Source organism: Gracilinanus agilis, chromosome 4, assembly GCF_016433145.1.
Source record: "Gracilinanus agilis isolate LMUSP501 chromosome 4, AgileGrace, whole genome shotgun sequence".
Classification (NCBI taxonomy): domain Eukaryota; kingdom Metazoa; phylum Chordata; class Mammalia; order Didelphimorphia; family Didelphidae; genus Gracilinanus; species Gracilinanus agilis.
In genome coordinates, this window is record NC_058133.1 from 475192024 (window position 1) to 475207914 (window position 15891).

The 15891-nt window shown below is 48.1% G+C and overlaps 1 protein-coding gene across 1 annotated transcript; it reads left to right on the plus strand.

Moving 5' to 3' along the window:
* Positions 1 to 1094: 1094 nt before the first annotated feature.
* On the plus strand, positions 1095 to 15663 carry PLEKHO1 (pleckstrin homology domain containing O1). The gene is made up of 6 exons (XM_044672614.1): positions 1095 to 1272; positions 2149 to 2295; positions 9144 to 9284; positions 10168 to 10272; positions 10662 to 10763; positions 13770 to 15663. Exons 1-6 carry the CDS (start codon positions 1243 to 1245, stop codon positions 14469 to 14471), a joined length of 1227 nt encoding a protein of 408 aa, XP_044528549.1. The 5' UTR covers positions 1095 to 1242; the 3' UTR covers positions 14472 to 15663.
* The last annotated feature ends 228 nt before the right edge of the window (positions 15664 to 15891 follow it).

The following is a 15891-nucleotide window of genomic DNA, read 5'->3' on the forward strand; positions in this document are numbered from 1 at the left end:
AAAACTAGGGACTATTCTCTCCACTTTACAGATGGACAGAGTCTACCGATGGATAAAAAGAGCCTTGTCCAAAACTACCTGCAGAGTGAACCTACGACCAGGAGGGAGACTGGCGAACCCTCGGTCCTGTCTCCTGTAGCGACTAGTTGAGGACACTGAGGCTATAGGTCCAGAACCACAGGCTCTCCTAGAATTGGGCTGGCTACAGGGTTTCTTCCAATCAGAATTTATTCCCTCTCCTCGGTCCCTCCCTCCCACCTCTGATGCCCTTCCCCACCCACAGTCTTCCCCTGGAAGAGAAAACACAGAAAACTTTTCCATAGTACCTAAACTCCTAAGACCACTTTCTTTTATCACCTTCCCTTCCCCTCCGGCTCTCCTGCTCCCCACCTTCCCTTGTTAGGAGGGAGAGTCCAAAAGGGACAAATGTCAAGCCCTGCCCTGGGAGAAGAAACACCCACATCGCAATGTTTAAGCCTCTGTGTGTTTGTGTGTCTCTTTAACCATTTCTTGCTCCTGTGATCTCTAGCTGCGCCCCCTGGTCCTAGGATTCTCCATCTGTTTCTCCCCCTCGGAACTCGTCTCTGTGTGTCTGCTGCTTCTAGCAGCCTCCCTGGCTCCACCTCTCACTGGGGTTCTGTCTGTCTGGGTGTCTCCTCTCCACCTCTGTGGCCCTCTGTGCTTCCCTTCTGGGTCTCTCTGTGTCGATCTCGCTTCTCTTCTTCTTTACCCCTGGTGAGTCAGAAACAAAGGAGGGAGGGGGAAGCTGCACAGTAGGTCGGGCTCCGCGATTCGCCCTTTATTCTGAACTCACGACGTCAGCGGGGCCCGGGCGGGCTACTGTGGATGGAGCTGCCGGGAGCCGACTGGGTAGCCCAGAGAGAGCCAGGTCGCAGGAGAGCCCAGAGCCTGAGCAGGCGCGTGTTTGTGCGTGCGCCGGGATCGGGATGGGGGGTGTGCGGGGGGCGGGATGGAGGGAGCCGAGGGGGGGCAGGCATGCGTGTGTGTGAGAGTGTGAGTGCGAGGGAGGCTGGCCCTTAGTGTAACCGGAGCTACAAAGAAGGGAGACTGGGAGAGTCTAGAAGAGGGAGGAGGAGGAGGAGGAGGCGGCGGCGGAGGAGGCGGCGCTGGGGGCATCTCCAACACCCTCCCCCTTGGAACGAGCCACATCAAACCGGCCTCCGCCACCGGGACCCCGGGCCGGCCCCCCCACCCCCTCCCCTCTGCCCGCGCCCACCCGGGATGATGAAGAAGAACAATTCCACCAAGAGGGTGAGTGTCTCTTGCCTCCTCTAATTCAGTTGACTTTCTCTTACCAGGACCCCTTCCATCTCCTTCCGGGGTTCCGGCCTGTTTTGTGGGGGGCAGGGACCATGAAAGCACAGAGTCGTGTCCCCTTCCACCACCACCTCCCCACACACCGCGCGGCTCCTCTCCGCCCCCCCCCCCCTTCCTTTGCCATCCCAATCTGAAGATTTTACATTTCATTCAATCTATGGGATGCGGTTACCTCCCGCGGATCCCTGAGCCTGTCACCCTAGTTGCTCACAAGAACCTTCAGGGTTTGGGGGGTGCTTTTTTGCTGGGGGAAGACGGGTCGAGATGGGTAGGACTTGCCTCAGCTTCCCTTCTCCCCCCATCTCTTCTCCACTGGGAAACCAGCAGCAGTTTGCATCGTGCTCTGCGGTGGAGGGGGGGTTGGGGGGAGAGACAATGAAAAATAGCCTAAAATGCCATTAGCCCCAGACGCTTCGAAAAGAGGAAAATGGGGATGGGGGCGGGGGTGGGGGGGAAGAAGGACAGTGGGAGAAAGAGAGTCACCAGTCCCCACTTTCTTTTTCACACCCTCTCCCTCCCCAAGGCCTGGACTCCCAGCTTCTGCATCACCTCTCCTGGCTTGTTTCGGCTGTTTATTTCTGGCTGAGGGAGGTCATGAGGGGCAAGGGGACTAACTGGCAAGAGTGAGGACCCGCGGGAACCTCCCCGTCTCTCCAGCCCCATGGGTGATCGCGAAGGCGGGGAGGGAAGCTGCTAGATGAGAGAGAGAGAGAGAGAGAGAGAGAGAGAGAGAGAGAGAGAGAGAGAGAGAGAAGAAATTAACACTTAATGTGCTTCCTTCTTTTCCCCACCCCCCACCCCCTGCGGCAGGGGCCCCAGGATGGAAACCATCAGTCCGCACTGCCTGAGAAGGTCGGCTGGGTGCGGAAATTCTGTGGGAAAGGGATTTTTAGGGAGATCTGGAAAAACCGCTACGTGGTGTTGAAGGGGGACCAGCTCTACATCTCTGACAAGGAGGTAGGATCCCTTTGCCTCCAACCACCCCAGCTCTCCTCTCTACATTCCCTCATTCTCTACATCAGCCTTTTACATCCCCTCACTTCTACCTCCCCACCCCCACACCCCCACTCCACTCCCTTGAACCATATTTGTATTCCCACAGCAAGTTGAGGGAGCAGAATATTCCTCCACCAGCCCTCGTCCTATAGAAAGGTTGCCCTTTGGGGAGAAATGCCCCGCGTTGAGTTCGAAGCCTAGTAGTTGGTGCTTTTTCCTCTGCATACATTTTTCTGCTAACAATGGGGGATTTTATCCCAAGATGGTTTTTAAACCCTCTGACAAACGGGGAGCCCTTCCCCCAATGTCCCCTCCTTCCCCCACCCCCAGTCCTGTCTGCAGCCTCCATCTGCAGACAGAATTGTTTCCTCTGCTGCTGCTAAAACATTCTACTCAGTCTGTCCGTCACCCCCCCCCCCAACCTCCAGCCCTTAGCCAACCTCCCTCCCTTTTCCTGTTTCTAGAGAGGCCATATACATTGATCATATCAACAGCTCAGCTGCACTGAATCATAATGGAGATAGAATAATAACACACTGACTGGGAGTCCGAGATCACTGCTGGGATATGTGAAAGTCCCTTCAACAGTGACCTGGACTAGACTCCATAGGTCTGTCAGTGCCAGGGGATTCTGGGTGTTCCTTACTACCAGACAACTTAACAAACATTTATGAAGTTCTTATTATGGAGCCATTAAGATCTTCTTTCTCCCCCATGTCCCAGGATAATAAAAGGGACAGAAAAAACTTCCATGTCAGTTGAGCACCAGAGAAAGGGTTGCTTATTCTGCTTTTTGCCTCCCTGAAGAAGGAAATCACAGGGGGAAAAAAAGGCAGCCAACAGTCTTTGTCTTTTCCCCAGCTGGCTCCAGTTCTGTTGTTAAACTAGAAACTTCAACTCATGTTGGGTTAGGACACACACGCGTCCTGATCCTAGATCCCAGACATTGTACTCCCTCTCCCTCACCCCCTGCTTTCTGTGTGTTTCCTTGGAGGGAAGAAAAGGACTTAGTATTTCAAACCAGAAAACACAAAGACAGAACTTGGGTTTCTAGAGCAATGAGAAATCTAAACTGCCGCCCAGACACAAGTCACTTCGACCATATTTCTATCTACCTCTGTGCCACAGATGGGAATGTCTTCCTGGACTCTCCAAGCCAGATAGTGTGACTTCCTTGGCCTCTCCTCCTTCTCTTTTCTCACTACCCAGTACCTCCTTGAATTCTCACTTCCCAGGGCCCCCTGGTTTAAGGAACAGCTTTTTGTATTCTGAAGATTATACTTGGGCAAATAAATCCTTTTATGGTATTCATGCACATTCTGGCCCAGGCTAGAGACTAAAGGCCCAGGAGTAATTGAGGTTGTAGCAGAGCAGGAGACCTGGAAGCCTTGGACCCCCCAAATTCCTCTCCAAGAATGAAATCTCACTTTGTCCAGATCAATTTGGGGACTGGATACTGGAGAAAGTATGGGTCCAAGAGGGAGGAAGAAAGGAAAAGGAATCAAGCTGATTTGTTTTTAGGGAGTTGGACAGGAAACTATCCCTTTAGTGTAACATACACACACACACACACACACACACACAATTTTCTCCACAATTTTCTGGCTTTCCTGAACAAGTGTTCAAGTATATGATCTGTTTTCCCTGAACTTCATAATGGCAGGAAACATCAGAGTACAGTCAGGGAGGACTTCCCACACGTCACATCACGAGGGGAAACACAACTATGGTGAGAGGGAGGAGAGAATAGGAAGGAACAAAAGAAAACGGGGCATTCCTTTCTTGTCTGTGTTTCAGCTAGGAGTAGTCATAGAGTGACTGACCCCTGACTGTAGGGGAAGAAGGTTGGAGTGTGAAGGCAGAGGGAGGGATGGAATGACCTCAGGCAGAGATGTTTTGTGTTCTATGAATCAGCAACCTCTGGTTGGTTATGAGAGAAAGTGTTTAAAATGAGAGATTCAGAATATAGCTATGTTCTTCCATCAGAAAAGATTAGGGGGTCGTGGGGTTTGCAGCTGGGTAGCTCAGTGGATTGAGAGCCAGGCCTAGAGACAGGAGGTCCTAGGTTCAAACCCGGCCTCAGCCACTTCCCAGCTGTGTGACCCTGGGCAAGTCACTTGACCCCCATTGCCTACCCTTACCACTCTTCTGCCTTGGAGCCAATACACAGTATTGACTCTAAGACAGAAGGTAAGGGTTTAAAAAAAAAAAAAAAGATTAGGGGGTCAGGTAGGTGGTTCAAGGGATTAAAAGCCAAACCTGGGTTCAAATCTGACCTCAGACATCTCCTAGCTGGACCTGGGCAAGTCACTTAACCCCCATTGTCCAGCCCTTATTACTCTTCTGCCTTGGAATTAATATTTAGTATCAATTCTAAGAGAAGAGGTAAGGGTTTACGAAAGGGAACAAGAGAGAAAAGAAAAGATTAAGATTAAGATATTAGCTGATCTGAGAAACAAACAAGTTGATGTCTCACTCTTCTTTGGAGGTATTTTCTATGTAGAAATAAGCCTAAGTTTTAGGGACCTTTAATAGGGCCCCGAAGTTCATCTTAACCATAGAGAAAGGCATGAAATTTGCCCCACTTTCCTTACAGCCCCTCACAGCACTCCAGTGGGTGACTGTGCCCCCATCTCAGGCCAAAGGAACCCTTTTCCTCAAAGTGCTTGAGCACTGCCTAAGAGGACTGAATATTGAAGACTCAGAATAATCAATGTAAGTTTCCAGGGAAAGTTAAAGGGTGTACATCCTAGAGAAGTTTTAAGCTTTAATGTAAAATCATTCCATATAAATAGACTTTTATCTTAGCTTGAAATTTAAATAATTTAAAGCTACATTAAGACTTCTGTGACATACTGTATATTTTAGCCCATTTTTAAGATGTTTCATGCAAGAGCAACAGAGGTAACTATAGAAAGTGCTTTGCAACCCTTAAAGTGCTATATAAATGCTAGTTACGATGGTGATAATGATGATGCAAGAGTATCTTTGTCTTTACAACCACCAGACCTGGTACGCTCCCCGTTATTTGCCGCTTCTCTCTAACTATCATTTAGCTCTGGGGACCATAGAACAGTCAGGCCATAACAGGAGGGAAGGGGCCTTCTAATGCCAAGAGAGAGATTCTTTAGGGGTGATCTAAGTTCCCACAAATTCCCTGCTCAAAAGCAGCTTATCTGTCTTGTTGATAGGTTTTCCAATTCCTAGCACTAAGGTCTCATGAAAGATCTGAGGGTCCTCAAGATAAGTCTTGCTGACACTGCAGGAATAGAAATCTCCCTCAGCGAGATCTTAGAATAGTTAGGGTAAGGGGGTCAGGACATGTCTTTTTTTTTTTTTTTTTTTTTTTTTTTTTAATAAATATCTCTGACTTTGTGGATCCAGGACATAGAGGCAAAGGAAGTGAAGAGGAGATTTTAGGTCAATAATTTTGTAAGTGGAGTTTAGAGATTTTTTTTAAACCCTTATTTTCTATCTTAATACCAGTTCCAAGGCAGAAGAGAGATAAAGACTAGTTGATGAGGATGAGTGTTAAATGATTTGCCCAGGGTCACACAGCTAGGAAATGCCTAAGGTCATATTTGAGCCCAGCTCTTCCCAACTCCAAACCTATCACTCTAGCTACCTAGCTACCCCTAGAGATTTTTTTGATGGAAAACAAAACAAAACAACAACTATAATAAAATGCAGGAAGGAAACCAAGGTCCAGACCCCCTGACCCTGACCCCTTGAAGTATTTCCTCTTTTATCACTTCTGTCTCTTTCTTCCCCCATCCTACCCAGTATTGATCTCAATTTTCCCGTTTTCCTGTAACCTCTTCCAAATTGTCCATTCTGACTATAGATGAACCCACTCCTCTCATCTCAAGGAGAGAAAAGAACAAACTGCCCAACCCCATTCTTATGCCCTCTCCGTACACACACCCGTCACTTTCCTCTCCATAATTTCTGGTCTCTGTTGATATTCTCAACTCTGAGAAAAAACGGGGGAAGACACATGACACATTATCCCGTGTCCCTGCCCCACATTTCTGGGAATTGTTCTTGATGTAGGAGCCCCTTCCTAAGGTCTGGCCACATCTCTACTAATGTGACTTCGGAGTTTTGGGTTCCTTCTCCCCCTCTTAAAAAAAAAAAGTTTTAGGAGATAAGAAGAGGTCTGGGAGACTCCAACCATGAAAGAAAATCAAAATAGATGGATAAAGTGGAATGGAGCTGGGGGGGGGTGAGAGGATGAACTTTGTTATTGTGCCCAATACTATAAAGCAATTCTTGGTTCCAAAGAATAGGTAGAAAGTGCTGAGTAGAAGTGGGAATTAGGGTTTAGGAATTGGTAAAGATGGAACCAAGAGTCTTATTTGGAAGCAGGAAGAGGGGCAAAGTCGCCCCTAGAGCACCATCTAAAATAGACGGGCCTCAGAATTCTGTATCCTAGGAGGTGCCTTTTGTTATCTCTGACTGGGGGACTCTGCTGTGCATAGGACTGTGTCCCGGGGGGACTTGGGAAACGTGCAGCTACATGTAGTTGTGTGTTTATCCATAACAAGGCTAGTACTATGAGACCCAGGGAGACTGGTTTGTGTTTCTTTCATCTTAGCTATTTCTCTTCCAGAAACCATAGTCTGTTTGTCCTCCAAGGCATCCCTCACACAGGCCTCCCAACTAGCGGGGAAACAGTCCCAGAGACACCCCCTTCTCCCCAACCATACACCCATTGTAGACCTCTGGCCACCTCCAGAGCCCTTAAACGCAGGCACTAAGGTCAGGAACTGACTCATTTGGGGAACCGATTAAGGCTCCTTCCACAGATCTCTGTCCTGATGAGACCCAAATGAACCCAAAGGCCCGTTCTAGGTCCCCCAGCACCGGAAGAAAGTGAGGGGCACCCTGGGAGAGGATAGAAGAGGATACTAAGAGAAAGTTTAAAAAATAAACTTGCGGAGGGAGAGGAAGGGACTGTGCTTTGTTGTGATCAGAGAAGGCCAGGAGGATGAAGGTAGAATCTTAGAAGATTACAACAGGAAAGATTATGATTAGATTCAAGGAAGAATTTTTGTAAGAAACCTTCAGTTTTCCAAATGGGGTGGTACGAGGAGGTCGTGGAGTATTTTCTTTAAAAGAGTCTTGTGTCTCTCGAAGCACCACTCCGGCAGAGGTGGGAGGCAAGGGCAGCACCGGCAAAGCTGGGCTTAGTGGTCCGAAGGCCTGAGATGGACCTTTAGTAAGTCACCTAACCTCTAAGGAGCTCAGTTTTCTTGTCTGTAATATGGGGCTGATGATGCTTGTAGTAGCTACCTTACTGTGTCGTTGTGAGGAAAACCTATTATAGGCTATAACATGTTCTATTGTTATTAGATGATTTTCTAGACTTAAGGAGTCTAGACTGAATGGACACAGAACCGTGAAGGGGGTCTGAGGGAGAAGAGGGGAAGGATTTGTAGTTTTTAACTGTACTGAGCAAACTTTGCAGCACAGGGAATGAGTCTCTGTTGCTATGGCAATCTAGCTCCTGAAATACAAGAGGCAGATGAGACTTTAAAAAAAGGTATAGTAAAGGTGGGGGCTGAGAAGGGGCCCCCACAGTAACGGTCTTTGTAGTGAAAGGAGTACCTTAGCCTTAAGAGGTACCTGCCTGTAGTACCTCTTTCTTTCTAAGATCATGAGATGACTTCTGCTGACCTCTGTCCTAATCAGCCCTAAATGAACCCCCCAAGCCTCAGAAGACAGTGAGGACATTCTGGGAAAGAATAGGAGAGGGTCCTAAGAGAAAGTTTAAAAATGAACCTGGGAGGGGGCAGCCAGGTAGCTCAGTGGATGAAGAGTCAACCCTAGAGAGGGGAGATCCTGAGTTCAAATCTGACCTCAGACACTGTGTGACCCTGGACAAGTCACTTAACCCCCATTGCCTAGCCCTTACTGCTCTTCTGCCTTGGAACCAATACACAGTACTGATTCTAAGACAAAAGATAAGGAATTTTTTCTTAAGGAACCTGAGGAAGAAACATTAAGAGAATTTTATTTGGGAGCCTTGAGAGAATCCAGAGGCTATGCTTGCCTTCTCCAGCTTAATGGGATGATCTTAGCCACTTAAATCATGTCCTCTAAAGGACAAGGGAGAGTAGAGAAAAGAATGGGATTGAGAAAATGTAGGCTTTGTCATGGTAGGGGAAGCTAAGTGGCTCAGAGTATAGAGAACCAGGCCTGGAATTGGGAGGACCTGGGTTTTAATCTGGCCTCACACCCTTCCTAGCTGTGTGACCCGAGGCAAGTCACTTAACCCTATTTCCTAGCCCTTCTGGCTTAAGAGTTGTTACTAAGACAGAAAGGAAGAGTTAAAAAAAAAACCATCATGGAGAAGAATAGGGGAATAGGATTTGTTTTGTTTTCCTAAAAACCTTTACTTTCTGCCTTAGAATCAATACTAAGCATCATTTCCAAGACAAGAGTGGGAAGGGCTGGGGCAATTGAGGTTAAGTGACTTGCCCAGGGTCACACAGCTAGGCAATGTCTAAGGTCAAATTAGAACCCAGGACCTCCCATCTCCAGGCCCATCTCTCTATCCACTTAGCCCCAGAAATAAGTTATTTATGAACAAATCCTCCAGCTAGGAGTTAGGTGAACCTTCCCAATTTCTCCCTCTCCCTCTGGTATCTCTCAGAACCTCCTGACATGCAACCACTCCAGACTTTGTTGGTTTTGGTTTTTTTTCCTCTCCTTGGGCTGGTTTGAACCAATGAGTTAATGGGGGAAAGGGCCAAATAATTCTTATCTCCCCCACACCAATTCACCCCGCCCCCCCGCCCCCCTAGATAAAAGATGAGAAAAATGTCCAGGAAGTATTTGACCTGAGCGACTATGAGAAATGCGAGGAGCTTCGGAAATCCAAGAGCCGGAGCAAGAAGAATCACAGCAAGTTTACCCTGGCACACTCCAAACAGCCTGGGAACATGGTATGTCGTCCCTACTGCCTTGGCCCCCCTGGACACTTTGCGCACACAGCGCTGTCGAGAAGATCTCTCTGTCCCACACACAGGCTCACTGCTTCTCTCCGTGAGCCCTCTTACCTCCCAAGTCTGGAGTCCCCAGGCTCCCCCCATCAACTCTGACCTTTTCTTGGAAAGCATTCATCCCTCAATTTTCTCCCAGTCCCTCAGGCCATTCTCCTACACCCACTGATGTCCTGGTACCCATCCCGTTTTCTTAAATTTGCCCAGAGAAGAAAGCCCCTTTTACTTCTCCTGGGAGTGAATGCTTGCATTGTCCCTAAGAGGCGAGTTGTAGACTAAGCCTATTTCCTTTTGTCTGAGGGAACACACAGCAGCTACTCCCATTTCCTGGAAAATGTTCCTTCATACATGTAAAGATCTTTTTTTTTTTTTTTAGTATTCTTATTATTTTTGCCTGTCCTTCACTGCCCCCAACCACCAGCCTTCTCTTCTCCAGCCCCATAATCACCTGTGACCCTCTCAGTATTCTCTCCTTCACATCCCATACTTCATTGGAGCTTAGGGCCCAGGACAGCAGAGCCCAAGACTCTATCCTGGACAAAATATGCTTCCCACGATCGCCGCCAAGACAGAGTGCTCAGGGATGCCTACTACTTTTGTAGGAGGGTCATCGTGGCATCCCTACAGAGGTGGCGTGGGTTTGTGGGGAGGGGGAAGAGAAGAGATGGCAACAGAAATAGAATCTGTCTCCTGGAGAAGGTGGGGCCAAGACATAAGACATCTTGGTGTTTTCACTGTGAGGTCTCCAAGGTACCCTCAGGGGTAGGGGCATTAACTGTAACACCCAGGTTATAACAAGAATCTTCACCCACCCCACCCCAACCAGGCACCCAACCTGATCTTCCTGGCAGTGAGTCCAGAGGAGAAGGAGTCTTGGATTAACGCTCTCAGTTCTGCCATCACCCGAGCCAAGAACCGAATCCTGGATGAGGTTGGTGAGGTTGGGATCAGTGTGGAGATGGGCAGGTCTAGCTAGCACCAAAGAGGAAAGCCGAATTAACTAACTGGCCCCATCGACCTGCTCCCCTCCAACTCCCTCTCTCTCTCAAACTCATGCTTCCCGCCTTCTACCCCCTTCCCAGCTCTCTTGCCCAAGTCTTTATGCCCATTTTCAGGATCTGAGGACCAGAGTTTAGGGACGAGAGTTTAGGGATCAGAGTAGAGGTTCCTTCAAGCCTAGGACATCCTGAAATCCATGGGACTTATTGTGGGACAGGTCATGGGATCTGTTCCTCTGTGCAGGCATTTTCAGGGAAGTTGGGATAGAAGGAAGGAGGTTCTTCTCCTGAAAGTCTTCTTGAAAAGTCTTCTCATCCCCAGGTCACTGTGGAAGAAGACAGCTACCTCGCCCATCCCACCCGTGACAGAGCCAAGATCCAGCACTCTCGACGTCCCCCAACCCGAGGACACCTAATGGCTGTGGTATGTAAGAACACTAGAATTTCCATGCTAAATGAGACCCCTCTTCCATCCAGGGAAAGATCTGATTTCATAAAATGGCCTAAGGGGCATCTTGTAAAATGGGTGTGATTTTCCAAGTCAGTGCCATCAGTCTCTAAAGGTTATGTACATTTCCTAGAACATCTTAGTTTTCCTTAACACTTTATGGGGAGTGAGGGGTGGGCAGCTGGGTAGCTCAGTGGATTGAGAGCCAGGCCTAGAGACCGGAGGTCCTGGGTTCAAATCCGGCCTCAGACACTTCCCAGCTGTGTGACCCTGGGCAGGTCACTTGACCCCCATTGCCTACCCTTAGGACTCTTCCACCACTTTCAATACACAAAAGTTAAGAGTTAAAAAAAAAAAATTTTTTTTAAATACTTTATGGATCATGAGGATAGCTAGGTGGCACAGTGGATAGAGAGCCAGACCTGGAGTCAGAAGGAAATGGGTTCAAATCTGACCTCAGATGCTTCCTAGCTATGTGACCCTGTCACTTAACCCCATTTGCTTAGCCTTTGCCCTTCTGTCTTAATTGTTACTTAATTCTGTCTTAATTGTTACTGGGACAGAATGTAAGGGTTAAAAAAAATACTTCATGGATCATTACCTCAACTCTTAATTCTATAAATATTTAAATACTTAGCACATGCCACTTACCTGTAAGTGTTAGGATGTAGACATGCAAAAAGTAATACTCTCTACTACATCCCTCAGAAGAACTTTGTCTAGTTGAAAGTTTAATTAGTCATCAAGAATTTATTAAAAAATAAATAAATTAAAAAAAATTTTTTTTAAGTATTTATTAAACCCCTGCTAAGTGCTGGGAATGCAAAGACAAAAATAAAAGTTCTAAAACTCAAGAAACACATTTTAACAGGGGAGAAAGAATGGTCACCTCTAAATATAAACCCAATTTTAAAAAACGGAAATTTGTGGGAGGAGGCACTAGCAGCTAGGGACAGGATGGTCCCATGTAGGAGCCAATGCTTGAGCTAAGATTTGATGGAAACTAGAGACTGATTCTAAGAGACAGAATTTGGTCAAGAGGAAGTCCATTCTAGACATGGAGGGCAGATGGTGTAGAGGCTTGTGTAATTAATTTCTGTGCCCTAGAACTCCAATTCCCAGCATCCCATGTTCCCTCTCACATTACATACTGACATAGGGAGGATATAAGATATAAATTTGGTGTAGCCCCACCTCTTGCTCTCTTCCTGTGATCCCATTTGATGGAGGTGGTGTGAAGTGAGTGGCAGGAGAATCTACTCACGTGGCCTTATATTTTGTTAGAGAATTACCTTTTTATTCCTTTACTTCGTGATTATTAATAACTTTTTAAAATATAATACTTGGAGTACTGGCCATTAATTTTAAATCCTACAGGCTCAAAGGTAGATGGTGGATGGAAGGCTATCTGTGAAGAATAACAAGGCCAATTTGATTCAAGAGTATATGTCAGGGAATCATGTAGAGAAAGTCTAGAAGGGCAGGTTGGAGCCAGATTGGGAAGGATCTTGAAGGCCAGAGGAGTTCATATATGATTGTAGCAGTCATAGGGAGTCTCTGGTGGTTATGGAGCAGGAGTATGATATGGTCTGTTTGGTACTTTCAGAATATCCTTTTGGCAGCTCAGTAGAAAAAGGATTAGTGACAGAAGACTCTTGAGTCAAGGAGAAAGAAATTTAGAAGAGAAAAATGTGAAAAGTATAGATAATACAAGAATTTTTTAAAATACAAGAGATGTCACAAGATAATATATGACAAAATGTCAATTAGGTGGCTTATGTCTGGATTGTCATGAGGCTCTAATAAGACAGCATATATAAAGCACTATATAAATGTCATTTTCTGTTAATGTGTTCAGGTAAGTTTGCTAACTTGATAGATGAATGTGGTCATTCCTTTTGTTTATCCAAGTTTCAGAGGGGTTTAGAATTCTGACTATTGCTTTGTTTTGGAGTTTGCTTTTTAAGCTCCCAGGATGAGGCTAGGGAGCTCAGGAAAGAGTCAGTCACGTCATTGGAAGGGAGAGGAGGATGAGCACGTACAGAGCTCCTACTGTGTGCCAGGCATTGCACTAAGTACTTTTTACCAATATGGCCTCATTTGGTCCTCACAACGACCCTTTGAGTAGGCACCATTATTATTATCTCTGCTTTACAGAAGGAAACAAGTTAGGTGACCTGCCTAGGGTTCCCCAGCAAAGAGTCTGAGGCCAGATTTGAACTTCCCAGCTGCCTCCGTCCCTGCTGCCCATCCCCCATCCCAACCCCTAGAGAGATGTGGAGCATCTTCTCCATTGGGTGCTTGGGGGAAAGGGATGTGGCAAATGCCTTCTTTCCACATGAACTATAAAGGATCAGCATATAGTTCAGAAAGAGCCTTGAAGGCAGAGCCTTCTTCCTCTCCATCTTTAATTCCTCAGCCAGCGCTTGTAGTTCAGTTAGGGCTGACTTTTTGTGCCCAGGACCATCGCTCTCCATGGGCTTTTCTTGGCAAAGACACCAGAGTTCCTTCTCCAATCGATTTGGTGGATCTTGGTGTCAGACAATCAGAGGTTAGGTGACTTGGCCCGATCACACAACTAGGCTGGATTTGAACTCAAGTCTTCCTGACTCCAAGCCTAGCTCTCTATTCCTGAGAATAAAATAGTTGAGAATGTTCCTGAGACTAGTCGCCTTCTAGGAATGTTTCGACTCAGTGACTTGCCAGAGGTCACACCGCTAGGAATAATCAGAGGCTGGATCTGAACCTGGGTCACACCACTAGGAATAATTGGAGGCTGGATTTGAACCTGGGTCTTCTTGACTGCAGGGTCCAGCGTTCTATCCACTGAGCTACAGCAGTGGCACAAAATAGGTATTGGATAAAGGCTTGTTTCCTAGAATTAAGTTGGAGGAAGCAGCGGTCAGAGAAGAGCAGCGTTTGCCCCGGGGGTGGTTCCCAGTGTCTCTCCCCTTAACCATGACTGTTGTGCTTGGGATGCAGGCCTCCACCTCTACCTCGGATGGAATGCTGACCCTGGACCTGATCCAAGAAGAGGACCCTTCCCCCGAGGATCCCACCTCCTGTGCGGAGAATTTCCGCGTGGACCTGGACAAATCTCTGGCCCAGCTGGCAGAAGGCCGGCGACGGGCAGACTCAGACCGAATCCATCCCGCCTCGGACCTGGGCCGTAGCTTTCCCCGGTCCTGGGAAAAGCCGGACAAGGGGGCTCCCTACACCCCGCAGGCCCCCAAGAAGCAGACGCCCTCCGAGAAAGGCCGGTGCGCCTCTTTGGAAGAAATTTTGTCTCAGCGGGACGCTGCCCCGACCCACGGCCTGCTGCAGGCGGAGGATCCGTCCGCCCCAACCCCACCTCACCCCGCACAGCTGTCCCGGATCCAGGACCTGGTAGCGAGGAAACTGGAGAAGACTCAGGAGCTGCTGGCCGAGGTACAGGGGCTGGGGGATGGGAAACGAAAGGCCAAGGACCCTCCGCGTTCTCCCCCTGACTCGGAGTCAGAACAGCTGCTGCTGGAAACGGAGCGCCTGCTCGGGGAGGCATCCTCTAACTGGAGCCAGGCAAAGAAAGTACTGCAGGAGGTGAAGGAGTTGAGAGACCTGTACAGACAGATGGACCTTCAGAGCCCAGACTCTCAGCTCAGACATTCTTCTCAGCACAGCCAGTACCGGAAGAGCCTGATGTGAGGGAGCAGGGAAAGGGGGTCTGGGACACGTCGGAGGGAGGGATGGACGGACAGACGCCGGGACTCGGGGTGTTTTGTTTTATTTTGTTTTTTAATTTACCACAATCCAAAAAGGAAAAAAAAAAAAAAACCAACCTCGTGGCTCCCGCTGGCGCCTGATCTTCCCTTGTTCAGTCCCCTTTTCCCTCCCGGGTCATCAACTGGCCCAGATTTGAGGGAGAGGTCTTCCCTACTGAACGGTAAAGGCGGGGCGAGATGTTGGAGGCTTTCTGACGCTTCTCAGCCGAGCCCTAGAGAGGCACGGAGGAGGGACGAGAACGGGGCTCCCCCAAGTCCCTACCGCGACACAGAGACTCCTAGCCTAGCTTGATGGGGGCGAAGGGACTCATCCCTTTATCCCCTTGTCCGGGTTTGCCCTCTCAGGGTGAAATTTCAGCCAGAAAGTCCACACTCTGGGGAGGTGGCTTCCACTTCCATCTGTTCCATCCCCTGGTGTCAGTGAAGGGAAGAGGGAGGGGGTGGGGGAAGAAGGGTAGTCTATAGAGTCTCAACAATAATCGGACACGCTTTCTCCCGCATCCCCTCATTGATATTTGAACTCCTTCTCTCCTTTCTCTTTTATGTCTTATTTTGTGTTTACTTCTCCCTCCACCCCAAAAGGAGTTTAAAGACATGATGCTTATGGTAGAACTGTGAAGAGATGTTGGCATTCTCTCTGCTTCTCAGGGGCTCCTCTAGCAGGGGAACAAGGGGCAGCTGTCCCCAAGGGAGAGCGGATCTAAGAATGAAACTTGATTGTGGAGTGTGCTGGGTAGGAGAAAGGGGGAAACCACACACATGTTCGTGTTCCTCTTTTAGCCAAGTCAGAGTTTTCTACCCTGCCTGCCCCAACCCCAAGACTGCTCATCCCTGTCTCAGAAAGGGGTTCACTACCAAGGAAGGAGTCATCGAGCACATGCACATAACACAAACATACCCCCTTGACTCCTCCAGCCGCTTTGATACACCAAGTGCCAGGCTTCTTGGCTTTTTTGTTTATGAGAGATCCTATACAAGTTAGACTTCAAAGCATTTGCTTTCTGTCCTCTGCCATTTACAGCAATGACAGAAGGAAAGAGACAAGAAATGTCAGTGATTTCAAGAAAGAGAGAGATGGAGACAGACAGCTTAACCCTAGGAAAGGGACTCAGAGAGAGGGAGATGGAGGGAGGGAGGGACGAAGGGGGAGAGGGGGAGAAGGGGAGAGAGAGAGAGAGAGAGAGAGAGAGAGAGAGAGAGAGAGAGAGAGAGAGAGAGAGAGAGAAAAGAAGGAAGGAAAAGAAAGGACACTGCATTATTAGCCTCTTGGTTCGAATCTCCAGGGAGCCTTTCAACTTTTCACATAGCCCCTCATTGATATTTGAACTCCCTCTCTCTTTTAT